Consider the following 14,696-nt stretch of genomic DNA (forward strand, 5'->3'; position numbering starts at 1 on the left):
GGACTTTCAAGACCAGCCTGGGTGGAACAGTGAGATCCCATCTCTACAAAATACACAAAAAGTAGCATGGCATGGTGGTGCATGCCCATAGTCCCAGCTACGTGAGAGGCTGAGAAGGGAGGATTCCTTCAGCCTGGCAGACCAAAGCTGCAGTGCTCAAGATGGTGCCACTGCGCTACAGCCTGAGAAACACTGTATGGTCCCGTTTCAAAAAAGAAAAAACAAAACCAAACCAAAGATACCTGTGTCTCCTGCCCCATCAAATAAATCCAAATCTCTGTGGGGTGACTCAGAGTATTAACATTTTTAAATTTCGCCTTTGCTGAAGTAAACGTATAGTAATGGTTGAAAGCCACCGCCTTATATAAATACACTTCCTATGACTTATTTGTAGCCCTTTTGTATTCAGCAATTTCTACAGAGCCTCTATGTGGGCTTCGGAAGCCGGAATGGGCAGGGCGAGGTGTGAGGTGTTCTAGGAAAGTGAGGGTAGAGCACAGTTCCCAACCAGGGGGACCCATTTCTGAGGCTAAGACACCCACTGGGGGCTCAGTCGATCTTCAGATGGAAAATCACACCTCAGAACCCCAGAGACTCAAAACAGAGCTCGAGTTCAGCAGATACCTGCCAGTGGGCCCTGTAGCGGCAACCGCAGGGAAAACTGCCACTGCACTCTCAGCTCCCTCCAGGCCCCTCTCAGGTCCCAGCAGGAGGTGGTTTATGACTAAGCTCAGAGGGCTCAATAAATGGCGGGTTGAACCTCAGAGGAGTTATTAACAGGCCTATAGTTACCTCAAGACTCCACCTGACCAGGGCCAAAAATGAGTCCAAGGAGGGCAGCCAGGAAGAAAGCAGGGTAGAGAGGAAACACAGGGAGAAGGGGCCCTGGGACCACGTCGGATACGGAGGGAACCAGGGGAATGAGGGCAGCCCTGATGATTGTGCTCCCCACAACCCCTGCATGCCTGTGTCCCCTGAGAATTCAGGGTGAGGAGCTCACTCTTGCTCTTCACCTGTTCCTGGGCTCTGGCAGGCTGGCCTGCTTTCTGCCCCAGCCTCACCCACTCTCCGCACTCCTCACCACTGATGTGGGCAAGCTGATCTCTCTGGTTTGCTGGGCTCTCACTTTCTGCCCAATGGCACCGAGTTAACTTCTTTCCATGCTTTATTCTGTGTCATTAGAAAGGGAAGCAATTCTCACTAACGCCATTTCTCAGAGGAGAAAACAGGCACAGGGATGTTCTATGACTTCCTCACGATCACAAAGCTACAAGTGGGAGCGGGGCTTTGAACGGAGGTCCACCCATGCTCCTGAAGTTGAGCCATCCTCCAAGGAAAGGACAGCACTGTAAAAGCTCAGTGAATGGGACAGAAGTGTCCACACTAAGACCTGACCAGGCTGGAACCCTGATCTCCAACTTCCAGCCTCCAGAACTGGGAGAAACACAATTCTCTTCTTGATGAGCTCCCCAGGCTACAGTTCTTTGCTGAAGTAGCCTGAACTGGCCCAGGAGTGCTATTCCACCATCTGTGTCCTACTCCATCATTCAGAAGGGAGTCACTAAGCCCTCAGTGCTGTCTTTGTGGATGCTGCCCACCCTAGGCTGAGATGAGGCATAGGGTCTGGGACTAAATAAAATGAGAAGCCACTGGAAGGTGCAATGTCAGAGCAGGAGGATGTCTGAATTTCATTTAATCCCAACCTTGTATAGTACTGCAGCATGAAAGACGAGGCCCAGAGCAAAAGTGCCTTTTCCTGAGATCATACTGTGGAACCCAGGCCCACTGGAGTTGTATTCCATGCTACCTCTCACCCCTTCTTGTAGTTCTTCCATCTCAAAGTATGTGCAATATCTACAGGGACCACAACACCAAGAGTTTTTTAAGATTTATCTCAAACACACCTCATGAGTTCCCTAGGAAGGGTTATGATGCTAGCATAACTCCCATTGTGCAAGGTGGGGAGAGCCCAAAACACCAAAGGAGTTCTCTAGGGTCTCACAACTGCTAAGATAAAGACTGTTTGACCCAGCACTGGCTCCTTAAACCTGGGACCCCGGTCATATCCAGGTCTTCCCAAGGTGCTAAAGGGGCACACTTTTGCATAATGGTGAACAGGTAAAGGAGTTGACGGGGGAGGGTGAGCGGCCAGAAGCCCAGAGGGGCCTTTGAGTAGGTCTTATGGAGAGGAGGAGCTTACAGGATGGAACCTACAAGATGTGACCTCACTTCCTTGCTAACAGACCCCCAGTAGAACTTAGAATTCTGGTAACTAGGCACCCATATTATACACACAGCCGCATTTCCAGTTCATTTGGTAGGCAACACTGCGGAGAACAACATGTTCTCCTGCTGTGTCCCGACGTGCTGCCGACCTCCTCGTCGCAGAAGAGGCCAAAATGAGAGTCTTTCTCGAGAATATAGACATTGGTTCAACCCTCACCCTCGACGCCTCTGGCCCTTTGCCAGAAGGCACCCTCAGGTAACACAGGGCCCAGGGCAGGCCCGTCCAGGCTAGGCCTCAGCGGTGCCCATCAGGGCAGCACCGAGTCCCTCCCCGTATGTTTGGGGGAAACAGGAGATGAGGGGCCCTCCCTGAACAGGAGCAGGTAGGTTGTCAGGTGTTTGGAGCCTGGTAGGTATGTCAGGTTTACAGCCCAGACCATGCCTGGCAGGATGGAAACTTCAGTGTCGAGGACACAGTTTGCTGCTCAGATGTGAATCTCAATTCATCTCTGGGAGACCTCAACCTTCTATGGCTGGAGGTCTATGTAGATGCTCCTATATGCCAAATCCTGTTGGGGATGGGGACACCAGGAAGGAGTTCTAATGGGGGTGTGCCACTGTGGGGTCAGCCAGGCAGGCCACTGACATCTCTTGGCCCGGCTCTCGGGCACTCTCTCTTTGCAGAGCTCCACACAGCAGATCAAGCAGGAGCTGTTGGATGGATTCCATTTCTCCAGCTTCTTCAGAAAAGGACAGGGGCCCACCGCCACCAACCATGGCCACTGCTGGTCTGGGGTGAGACAGGGCACAGAAGGGTCTCCACAGACAGGGACTCCAGAAAACCAGGGTGGGCCCAGGACTCAGACATGAATATGGGGACTCCCTAAGCTCTGTCCTAGGAATTTCCCACTTGAGTGACCCACTGTCCTCTCCCAAAGGAATTTGGCTGCCAGTAGTCCCCAGTGGCAACCTGGTTACAGGCAAAGTCCCTTTCACCTATCAGAGGAAGATGAGGGAACATCCTTGTTCTCACTTTATGCTTGTCAGGAGTATCTCAGCATGTTGCCACAAAGAATTGAGTACAGTGATAACACTGTAGCAACATACTCATACTGTTATCATTTTAACTCCTCACCGTAAGTGTATCTCTGGCAACAGGCATCTCTGCTGCCCTGCCCTGCGAGACCTCCTGCAGGACTTAAAATCCAAAACTTTAACACAAATAAGGTGGGGGTGGACATTGATTACAACAAAAGAAGGTGAAGCTTCTTTATGGATCTGTTTTTAAAGTGTCATCTCACAGAACTCATCCCTGCATCCCCGTCAGGAAGGAGCTGCACCCTCACATCTCACTGTAATAGTCCTTAAGGGAGGCCATGCTCCACAGAGGTCAGCCTCTGAGTGCTGGTGGAGCCTGTCATGATAAAATTCCCTTTCTAGGCACCTGTTCTGCAGGGAGCATAATCCTCTGTGTGTCCTAATAGGCTGGAGCAGTTTGCCAGGGCTGCCATAACATGGCACGTCACTGAAGGGCTTAACCACAGAAATCTGGTTCCTCACAATTCTGGACACTGGAAGTCCAACGTCAAGTTGTCAGCCTGGGGTGGTTTCTTTCGGCCTCTCTCCTTGCCTTGGAGATGGCTGACTTCTATCTCAGTCAGCACAGGGTCTTCTCTTCAACTTCTCTGTGCGCTCACCACCTCTCCTTATAAGAACCCCAGGCATATTAAATTAGGGGCCAGTCTAATAAACTCACTTCACCTCAATTACCTCTTGGAGTACTCTGTGTCCAGACCCAGTCACATTTTCTGGGGTTGAGAATAGAAATAGTTACATTTGGGGGAGGGAACACAATTCAACCCATAAAATATACAAATATCCTGTGGAAGATAGACACCCAGGAAAGGGATATCTGGGTGAAAAGATACGCAGATAGCGAGTTTCAACAGCTCTAGCCAGTTGATTTTCCAGAAGGGCTCCAGCTGGTCACACGGTCACCAGCAGCCTCTGAAGGTAGCTGCTTCTCTGACTGCAGCCTCCCCTGAATACTAACATGCTTTCAACTTTTTGCCAGTCTGCTGTCTGGATGGCAGAGAAAATCACCTAGTTTCATTTCCCCTTTCAAACATACATTTGCTTAACCTTTCACGGCTTCAGTAACTGCCTAAGTTTTCTCTTCCCCGAGTCGCCTGGCAAATCCTGGGCCTTGGGATGCACTTTCTCCCACTCAGGAATCTTTCAGAATTTTCCACTTGGCCGGGGCTGGGATGGCCAAAGCTGTTTCTCCAGACTCACGTTCATGTTAAAGGAACAAAAACAATCATATACCTCTTGTCCGGTGTGCAGTCGCTAAAATGAGGAGGGGATGAGGCCTCTCCAGGCCCTTCCCCTGCGTATCAGAAGTGGAGCCTCAGGTGGCCTACAGGGAATTTCATGCAGTCCTCCCCATGGAAGGTGCTCCCTTCTGACCCGGGTGCTGCTGAGCAGACATTTGACATCCAAAAGCCCATGTCTCTTCTCTACCATGAGGGTGATTTTTGAGGATTGCAGGGATGATGCTCTTCATGTAGGCTGTTGATACAGAGGGCGCCATTGCCCCACAGCTGAGAAACACCATGACGGTGCCTTGAAGGCGTGAATCATTTTATCACTTCTCCATCCTCACATACAATTTTACTTGGAAAGCCTAGAATCCTTTTCACCATGGGCAATCAGGTTCTCCACATGCACAAGTCCCTGAAGGGCTGGTGCTTCTTGGTGTGACTTCCAGATCGCGATCCTCTGGTGGTTCATGGTGTTACCACTGACTCCCATGCCCCTCCTTGTCCCCACAGTATGAAAATGAGATCCGCAGGATGCCAACTTTCCAGCCCCGCACAGGGGAGAAGCTGTTGGACTCCCTGGTTCCAGCCTTGCTAACTAAACCCATCTCCTCCTATGCCACCTGCCTGGGCCCCTCCTGGGACTTTATCACCGTGCCACACTTTTTGGAACTACTGGTTAGAAGGTGAGTGTCCATCCCCTCCAAGGCACGGAGGAGCCTCTGTGCCCTGCTGGCTGAGTCTTGAAGATGCAGCTCTCGGAGCCTTGGTTGGCTCCTCTGGAACAGGGAGTAGCCAGAAGATGAACCTCACAGGGTTCTTGTGGGGACTGAATGATCTAAGACATGGCAAACAAAGGGGTCCCTAGAGCCTAAAACTCTGGAAAATCTGCTGCGGGTGCTGTGATTCGTGTTTATTACTTTTCCCCTTCACTGAAGCAGCTCTCAGCATTCTGCCTCAATGGCTCATATCCTTCGCTGTTTGGAAAAATACATAGCAAAGCAAGTCTACCATGGCATTGGTAAAGGATGTCTGAGATTCCTTCTGGTTGGTCTTCTTGACACAGACAGAAGAGGGGTCCCTTGGTGGTGAAAAGGGAGCCACAGGCCCACAGACAACTGGAGATGCTCGCTGGGGTTCTCCAACGGTTGGGGTTCACACATTCAACACATACATACAAAACACCTCATTTGTGCACTGCTCTTCTTGTGGCTTGGCATTATTTCATAAACAAAGCAGATGACAATCCCTGGGCCTTGATTCTACTTAGACTCAGGTGCTCACAGGAGACAGAACAACCAGGTCATATCTACAGAATGTTAGAGTTGAAACCCTCATGGCCTCTTCTACATATGGTGGCATCCTCCCAGATACTGACTAGAATGACGGAGCCCAGCCACAAGTATACACTGGGTGGATTTAGGGTTCTGAAGGGCCTTTTCACCCACAAAGCATGGGGGAAAAGAATGGACTCTGGCTGGGGAGAGACTCAAGGAGCCCTGGGGCACATACCTCTTAAAATTCCCACAAGAAGGCTGACATCTGGGGACTTCACCCACAAGAGGCAAATAGTGAGTTCTGTAAATGGAGACTTAGGTGCCCTGCAAAGGAGAGCTGAGGCCGGGGTCACAGCTGGCCACTGAGAGACTCATCCCTAGCACCATGGCGTCCCAGCTCTCCCTGTCCTCCTCCACTCTACATCTGCCCCCACCCTCCTAACCCCAGGATCAGGGGACCCAGAGCTGGAGCTGTCATGAGCAACCTGCTCGCAAATCTCCCTGGAGCTGCCATCTTGAGTGCCCAGGTGCACAGTGCTGTGCTCCAGGGCCTTTGGGAAGAGAATGTCTGTAGGACGCTGGGGCACAGAAGGGTCTGTACAGTCCTGCTGCATGGCCAGGTCTGCCCCTTCCAGGTCACCACTGATGGCTTGGGGGTAGGGTGGGGCTGTCCTCTACACAGGCTGCAACAGGTCAGGGGCCCAGAACCACACAAGGGTGCCCTGGAGGGTTGTGTGGGAGAAGGCCAGGTCTCTGACTCAGCTGTCCACTCCATCACCAGAACCATCACCTGCGTTTTCTTCACCTGGCCCCTTGAAAATACTTCATTGTGCTATCAGCCCCCGCAACGGTCATCTTTCCAGATAAAGCTGGCCTTCAGGAACTTCACCAGGCCTGGACTGGGCGTGGAGGACCACCAGGAACTTGTCCTAGGCCAGTTGCTGCCTCCGGAGCCCAACGAGGCCAAGCCAGATGGTGAGGTGGCTTGCAGTCTGGAAGACTTTCCAGGGGTGGTGTTTTGGGGCTACAAGTCCCTTAAATTCCATTCAGTCACTTCTGTGCTTGGAAAGCCCAGTGAAAAGTGACTGGTGGGGTGACCTTTTCCCCTTTTCCAGATCCTGCTCCACATCCTGGGCCACAGGCATTAACAATGCCGGCCCTGGAGCCAGCACTACTACTGCTGGCGGAACTGGGGCCTGCTCTGGAGCCAGAGTCACGTGCGGCCCTGGATGCACCAGAATATCTACATTCACCACCAGCACCAGCACCAGCCAGAGGGTCTGCTCCCGTGACAGTGCTAGAGCCACAGTCAACCCCAGAGTCCCCCTGTTCCTCTCCTGTAAAGAACCAACCCACTGAGGAGCTGCCTGATGTCACGACCTTCCCTCCCAGGCTGCTGGCAGAGCAGCTGACCCTTATGGATGCGGTGAGCAGCTAGGCTTTGCAGGCTGTGCCTCTGGCACCAGCTGTCTCAGACCAGCCTCTCCCTGAGAAGTGGCCCATACCCTGGGACAAATTGTAGCTCCACTTCTTACCAACCACGGGATCCGGATGAGTTTCCTCATCCACAAGTCCTCCCTGTCTGCATGTGGACAGCAGAGATGGGACATCGCCCGTGCCAGCTACACAGAGGGACTGTACAGATTGAAAGACAGGGGATGGACAGAAAGCAGGGCAGGGTGGTGATCACTGAGGGGCAGGCAGGGCCATGGGTCACTCACCCAGCTGCTCAGGAGCCTCACTACCCTCAGCGCTTATTAGTTACCTGATGCATACTAGATTCTATGGCAGACACCCAAACAGAGCCCATAGTTGCAGCTGCCACAGGCAAAGTGCACCGGTATGGAGAAAAGGAGTACAGGGATGATTGCATGGGAGGAAGACGAATCCTCAGGACGGGCAGGCCTGAGCCACCCTCTAGTTCTTGGAAGTGCGGATGGCCTGGGAGAAAATGTCACTCTCTCTTCCCACTCTTGTTGGGTTCTGGGACATGATGCATTCAGAGCCCTCGGTGGGCAGAAAATCAAAGCCAGGGACTCCCACATGTCTGAGGCCCATTTTAAAGCTTTTTGAGCTCCAGCTCAGTTCCTGAGAGAGACCGTGGATGACTGTGAGCTCAGTTCTTGCCTGGGACTGTGGGTGACTCTGAGCTGGGGTATGCTCTGTCTGTGACACTCTCCTCCTACCCCCAAAGGAGCTGTTCAAGAAGGTGGAGCTCTACGAATGTTTGGGCTCCATCTGGGGCCGACGAGCTAAGAAGGGGAATGAGCACGTGGCACCCACAGTTCGTGCTACCATCGCACACTTCAACAGGCTCGCCAACTGCGTCACCACCTCCTGCCTCGGGAACCATGGCATGAGGGCCCAGGACAGGGTCACGGTGGTGGAACACTGGATCAAAGTGGCCAGAGTAAGCTATAATTGGGCCTGAAGATTCCCTCTTTAAAAATGGGGAACTGCCTCTTCTCCTCCATCAGCTTTAGGATTGGCATCTGTATCTCTGGCCTGAGCCCTGCACATCCCCTAGGCCCTTCTTGCCAGAGCTTCATGGACCTTGACTCCCATGGCCCAGTGGGGGCTGCTCACTTCCGACCTGCACTCTTCCTTTGGTTGAACTAAAATCCTCCTAGATGAGTGACATTCACTCAGCCCCAGGTGTCCCCTCCTGAGGCTCCCTGGGCCTCTGCTTTGTCCAGGAAGGGAGATCTCAGCAGAGTGGGCTGAGGCTGAAGTGGGTCGGGCTGCAACTCTGGACCTAACAGCTCGCTCTTCCCTCTCCAGGAGTGCCTAAGCCTCAACAACTTCTCCGCGGTGCACGCCATCATCTCTGCTCTGTGCAGCAACCCAATACATCGCCTACACAAGACGTGGGCAGGAGTGTCCAGGTGAGGGGGGCTCTCTCCACGGGAGCACCAGGGTTGACCTAGGGACCCATAGGACTCCCCACGTGCCCTCGACTCTGAAAGGTTCTTGGAGACCAGGGACACTGGAGGCAGGGATGGCCTGGTATGTGTGGTCACTAAGCTGCCCTGGACTTCTAGGCAAGGATTTCCAACTCAGGACTAAGGATTTTTAACCATCAGGAACAGACTGGAGCCAACTGGGGGCTTTCAGGTGTTTGCACCCAGCAGTGGAACTGTAACACGCAGGGGCTCATGTGAAGTGGAGATGGGCCAGGAGAGGAGCATGACAAGTCCCACCCTGGTCTTCTGCAGCCCTTGTCAACAGAGGACCCCACTGGAAACTCTCACCCACTAAGTTGGGATTCTCTGGGTTTTCAAACAAAAGGGATTGGATGGGAACTCACAAATCTCTCTGCTTATTCACAAATTTACCCTTCTTTCTTTCCTCTGTCCATAGCAAAAGCACAAAGTATCTAAAACAACTCTGCAAAACAGACACTGCAATGAAGCGGGACCTGCTGATCAAGGTACAGTGGAGTCTGGGAGATGTGGGACAAGTGTTTAAGGGTCAGAGGAAAGACTGAGTTTGGAGGGCACTGGACCCGGTGTGCAGTGGTTATTTTGTTTTCTTTTGACTCATCTACTAAAAGTGGACTTGAAAATTTTCCTCCATGCCTACCTAGGGCCAACAGGGAGAGAGGTGTGTGGTCCATGGACATGTGGTGGCACAGGGGTAGGAGGCCCTGGTAATGGGATGTGGCAATGGCTGCTGGGCTGCTGAGCCAGGGTGATGAGTTGCAGCATTAGCAGGGTTCTGGCTCCCATGCTGGCCCATCCTGCTGGCATGGAGCTTCCTCCAGGCTGGGGGATGGTTATGGTAGGTGGGACTTTCTTCCTTCCACAAACTGGCCGGCAATTCCTGAGAAAGCCAGGCCTCTGCTGCTGCTTCTGTCTGCAGCGCATCTCCATGGGCAGGGGGCCTCTGCCCACACTGGGGGAGAGGGGGAACGAAAACAAAGGAAGATCATGTGCCAGGGAGTCCAGTGGACCTCACAGCTATGGGTACCAGTGGGGATGCTCAGGACAGACATACGTGTTTCCTGGGACTCCCCACTCTGCCCTTTGCAGATACCCGAAAACGGTCATGTCACAGGACTGTCACCAGTTATCAGTGACACAAGCTCATGACTGGGGGATTCATCATGCATTCCTAGGGGATCCTCTCTGACCAGATCTCAGAATATTCCATGCAAATGAGAAGACAACTTGTCACCCCACCCAGGATTCTGGAAAACCCTGCCATGTCAGTCAGAGATGGCACCGCAGGAGGCCACTTCCTGAGTGGAGGAAGAGAGTTCTGTGCACAGAACTCCCCTGGGGGATCATTGGCGAGGCAAAATCTTTGGCATAGCTCAAACCCAGTTTGTGTGGCAGAGACTCCAGTGGGGCTCAGATAGGCAGGTGCCACTTAACCAGGTCTCCTAAACCGCCCTGTCCCTTTCCTATCATGACTGTGCCTGGCTGGAGACCCAGACACTCAGACACTCCAGAGAACACGACCCTGATGGGTGGTGGTGCTGGGATATGGGGTGAAGGCAGCTGAGACAGAGCCTCCAGGATGGGGAGGAGGCGCCTTCTCTTTCGGGTCCCTGGGGAGTCACTGCCTGCTCTGGGTCTCCACTTCCTCATCTGGAAAATGAAGGGATGCTGAGCCTGTAGCGCAGCCCTCACAGAATGGAAATGAGGGTCAAGAAAAGAAAATAATTTGTGGGTGCTCATGCCTCGTTCTTCCTCAGAGGGATGAGGGTGAGAACAATGGCAATAGCTACAGGAAACAGTACTAAGGAGGCCTTGTGAGGTAGCTGTGGTTTTGATCACTCTTTACAGAAGAGGAAACAGTCACAGTGAGGCCCGGCTGCATGACTGGGTGACACACAAAGGGAGTGTGGTGCTGGGCCAGTGGTATGAGCACCTTGCCAGGTGATTCACACCAGTCCCTGGGGATCCAAGGGCGGGGTGGCTGGGCTGTAACTGGGGGAAGGGAGGAGAGCCTCACTGTCTCCATCACTGACACCTGGCAGGCGGGGAGCTTTAAGGTGGCCACCCAGGAAAGGAACCACCAGAGAGCCCAGATGAGGCTACAGAGGCAGAAGAAGGTGAGTGAGCCTGTGGCATAGAGGGATCACAAGAGATCACAGGACAGGGTTCCTTTCCCCGCCAGCTGGAGGCCTCCATATCGAGACAGCAGGTGCTTCCTCCCCAGCCCTGTCCTCTTGTGGCCACTGGGCCTGGAAAACCTCTACTTGAGAGACCAGAACAAGGGTCTGGGAAAGCTGGACTCAGAGTGGATGTGGGGAAGGGTAAGGTTGGGACCACAGGTCCTTGTGACTTGTTAATATCCCTAGACTTGGAGGTCATCTGGGATAGAGGAGGCAGAGAATAGGGAAAGGCAGCTGAGGGTCTATGGCTGCTCCATCCGGGAGACCTAGGGAGGGGGGTTCTGGGAGACAGGGGCTGATGGGATTTCATGAGACAGGACAGTGGGCAGCCATCTGATGGCCAATACTCATCACCACTTCCCCAACCCTCCTTGGCACAGGGTGTAGTCCCCTTCCTGGGGGATTTTCTGACTGTGTTACAGAGGTTGGATTCGGCCATCCCGGACGATCTGGATGTGAGTGAGCCTGGGGCAGGTTGGTTGGGAACCAGGATCCTGAGGCTTGGGAGGAGAGGGTCATGGACCGAGCCCTTAGATCTCAGCCCTAAGCAAACCTCCTCTCCTGAGAGCCTCACAGCTGCTCCTGTGGGTGGGGGTGTCAGGCCCATCTCATCACCTCTGCGAGATGGAGGCTCCATGGCAGCCACCAGTCCCTATCCCTGAGTGGTGAAGCTGCAGAGCTGACTGACCGCAAAGCTGCTGCTCAGGTGTGGGCTGAGCTGGACTCAGTGACTCCCCAGGATAGTCCCGTAATTGGAGAGTGAAATTGAGCCTCTCCAAGGGCAGGCAGTTCCAGGGTCACCGTGTGCTTTCTTTCTATAAGAGACCTCAGTTTCCCTGTCTGTCATCAGAAAAAGGTGGGGCAGAGTGTCCCTGAGCCTCAGCTCCCATGCCCCCTGCTCTAGAGCCCGGAGTCTGAGGCAGATCCAAGTCCTGTCACGCGCACATCCCCTGACCCTGGTGTCCCTGGCAGTAGTACAGCATGGGAAGGGGTGGAGTGGGGCTGGTTGTGGGCCATTCACCTTTGTGATGGATTCTGTCTGCCTTCCAGGGCAACATCAACAAGAAGAGGAAGGTGAGCAGCTGGGACGCTAACATTGGAGGAGGGTATGGATGTGGACCTCACAGTCCACCCTGGGCAGGACACTCCCTGGCTCCATCCTCTACATCTTAGGTTTACTGGGAGGGGTTGACACACACAGGAGGAGGAAATCTATCCCAGTGGAGAGTGGGAAACGCACTGGATCAAAGACCAATTCCTGCAGGAGGGGATGTTTACATCCAACTCTGAGAATAGGCTGGGGGCTGCATGGGGCCCCTGCAGAAAACTGCCCCAGGGATCAGCCCCTTCTCCCTGCTTACCAAAGGTCCCCTCAGCATCTTCCACCCAGGCCCTGTCAGCATCCTATCCTCTGTCTCTAGGAGGTCCGAGTTCTGCAGGAAATGCAGCTGCTCCAAGTGGCTGCCATGAATTACAGGCTTCGGCCTCTTGAGAAATTTGTCACCTATTTCAAAAGAATGGAGCAGCTCAGTGACAAGGAGAGGTGAGGGCCTAGTGGACAGGCAGAGGGTGGGAGAAGGCGCTCCATTTTTTTTTAACATCGTCTAGCTCTGCGCCCAGGCTGCACTGCAGTGTCGCCATCTCTGCTCACTGCAACGTCTGCCTCCTGGGCTCAAGACCTTTGTCAGCCTCCCAAGCAGCTGGGACTACCGCTGTACATCATGTCCCAGGATATGGTACAGCAGGTACAGACACCATGTCCTGTTGTTCTGCTGTTGTTGTTCTGGTACAGATGGGGTTTCACGATGTTGTCCAGGCTGGTCTAAGTCCTGGCCTCAAGCAATCCACCCCACACAGCCTCCCAAAGTACTGACAGTACAGGTGTCAGCCACCCCACGTGGCCTAGACGAGGCTCTCCTGTGGCCAGCTACAGAGAGCCTATGGCCATGACTCCACGGCCAGCATCAAGCCCTGTTGCATGGGGACCGCTGGGGACCCAGGATTCCAGCTGGGTAGGCACTGAGAGGGGACCTGATGTGTGGCTCATGGTGGCCTCACAGCTACCTCTCTGTCCTGCAGCTACAAGCTTTCCTGCCAGCTGGAGCCCAAATCCCAGTAGGCCGGAAACATCCTGCAGTGGCTGGGACCCCACCGGGATGCTGGCCAGAACACCGGCTCTGCACCATCCTTCACCCAGACCGTGACACCAGGAAACCACATATAGGAGGCTGGCAGCTCAGCTGCATCTGGCCCCTGCTCCTTAACACAAGCTGCTCCTGCTGGCCAGGATCAGGCCATGGGTCTTTTGCGAGTCAGGCGGGAGACCATTTTATGTTTACTTTCTTTACTGTATAAGTAAGGGTTTTTTTCTAAGCTTTCATTAAAATAAAATTTTAAAATGCTATTCAAAATGTTCTACACTTGTTGGAATGAGAAAAGTAACTCCAGTGCAGTAACCGTATACCAGTCTTTAGGATTCATAGTCTAGCATGTCAAATTGAGGCTATGGCTGAACAAGTCATGGAACAGCGTTCATGTTACACATACCAACCGTTTAATGTTTTCCTTCTTTATTCAAATTGATTATTGTTAACTCTGTTTAAGGAAAACAAACAAAACAAAAACCCTTAAAAACCATAGTATGTCACCCAATCTACCACACTTATTCTACTGACCAGCTACTCTCAAACTTATATTCTAGTTAAATTCAACTTCCACTGGGTTACTTTACTTTCTTAAGGTTTAAATCTCTAATGAAGCACTTAAATATTTACTGAAGAGCTGGAGATGGGAGGTATTTCAGCAATTGGTAGGCTGGCCTTCTCCAGAAGTCCTGGGCAGGTGGGAGCTGGCCATCAGTCTCCACGAAATACAGATAAACGTTTTCCACTATGGATCTTCCCAGACTTTCTGACACTTCTCCCCTAAGTGGACATCAAGGAAGGAGACAATCGTTTGAACCCAGTATCTAAAGGATTTCCCACAGCTTAATTTGAACACAACTCCCTTTGTGCTGTATCAGACAAAAACAAGACAAAGAAGTCAACATTTCAGGGTCTGCAATATCATACCTCTAAATCAACACCAAATAAACACCTAAACCCAATCCTGGAGCCGCAAAGCTCCTATAAGGAAAGTAGGAGTCTGTATCTCAGCAAAACTTGTATCTCTGCACGCAGTTTGCAAAAACGAAAGAAAACAAGAGCAAAAATTATCTATGGCAAGAAACCCTTAGACCGTGCAATTGATTTGGCAATACTTTTTCTTATTGTTCTTTTTGGATGGGACACTAAAATCACTGCTAACAAATGTGAATACAAACACATGGGACTATACATCATTTTAGAGCTTCCGCATGGGGAAGAGAAACAATGAACTATTAAAGAAAGCATCATACAGACTGAAAGAAAGTTCGGCAGAATCATATCTGTGAATGGGGTTGTTATCTGACATGTACGAGAAACTAACACTACTCTAACTGGGAAAATGAACAAAACCTAATACCCAAGCTAAAACTGGACAAGGAACCTGAACAGGCACATTTGAAAGAAAAACATGAAATTGACAGGTCAAAGAGAAGTTGCTCAACTTCACTAATTCTCACAAATGTCTAAGTACAAATCACACGCAGATACCTCTCACTTTAATTAGAATGAAACTTATCAAAACAAACAAACAAACAAAAAACCCGTATGTTCACAGGCAGTGGCCAATGTAGAAATGCAGAAAAAGACACTTTTATACACTTTT

General features: G+C 52.0%; 1 protein-coding gene across 2 annotated transcripts; it reads left to right on the forward strand.

Annotated features, from left to right (window-relative positions):
- The first annotated feature begins 2,330 nt into the window (after positions 1 to 2,330).
- Positions 2,331 to 13,345, forward strand: LOC126929550 (ral-GDS-related protein-like). 2 transcript variants are annotated; one of them, XM_050745992.1, is made up of 13 exons: positions 2,331 to 2,482; positions 2,911 to 3,067; positions 5,056 to 5,233; positions 6,606 to 6,799; positions 6,940 to 7,250; positions 8,019 to 8,234; positions 8,606 to 8,709; positions 9,185 to 9,254; positions 10,809 to 10,883; positions 11,327 to 11,401; positions 11,997 to 12,020; positions 12,368 to 12,489; positions 13,026 to 13,345. In XM_050745992.1, exons 1-13 carry the CDS (start codon positions 2,342 to 2,344, stop codon positions 13,063 to 13,065), a joined length of 1,707 nt encoding a protein of 568 aa, XP_050601949.1. In that variant the 5' UTR covers positions 2,331 to 2,341; the 3' UTR covers positions 13,066 to 13,345. The 2 variants fall into 2 exon arrangements, with proteins under 2 accessions (XP_050601949.1, XP_050601950.1); XM_050745993.1 differs by lacking the exons at positions 2,331 to 2,482; positions 2,911 to 3,067; positions 5,056 to 5,233 and adding an exon at positions 5,240 to 6,485.
- Positions 13,346 to 14,696: the final 1,351 nt, after the last annotated feature.

Source organism: Macaca thibetana, chromosome 10 (genome assembly GCF_024542745.1).
Source record: "Macaca thibetana thibetana isolate TM-01 chromosome 10, ASM2454274v1, whole genome shotgun sequence".
Taxonomy (NCBI): Eukaryota; Metazoa; Chordata; class Mammalia; order Primates; family Cercopithecidae; genus Macaca; species Macaca thibetana.

What these genes read in the sequence shown, in the direction of transcription:
- LOC126929550 (XM_050745992.1), top strand. Translation starts at nt 2,342, where the DNA reads ATGTTCTCCTGCTGTGTCCCGACGTGCTGCCGACCTCCTCGTCGCAGA. An exon ending in ACAGACAGGGACTCCAGAAA is followed by an intron (nt 3,068 to 5,055) that starts ACCAGGGTGGGC and finishes CCTCCTTGTCCC; the next exon opens with CACAGTATGAAAATGAGATC. An exon ending in ACTGGATCAAAGTGGCCAGA is followed by an intron (nt 8,235 to 8,605) that starts GTAAGCTATAAT and finishes TTCCCTCTCCAG; the next exon opens with GAGTGCCTAAGCCTCAACAA.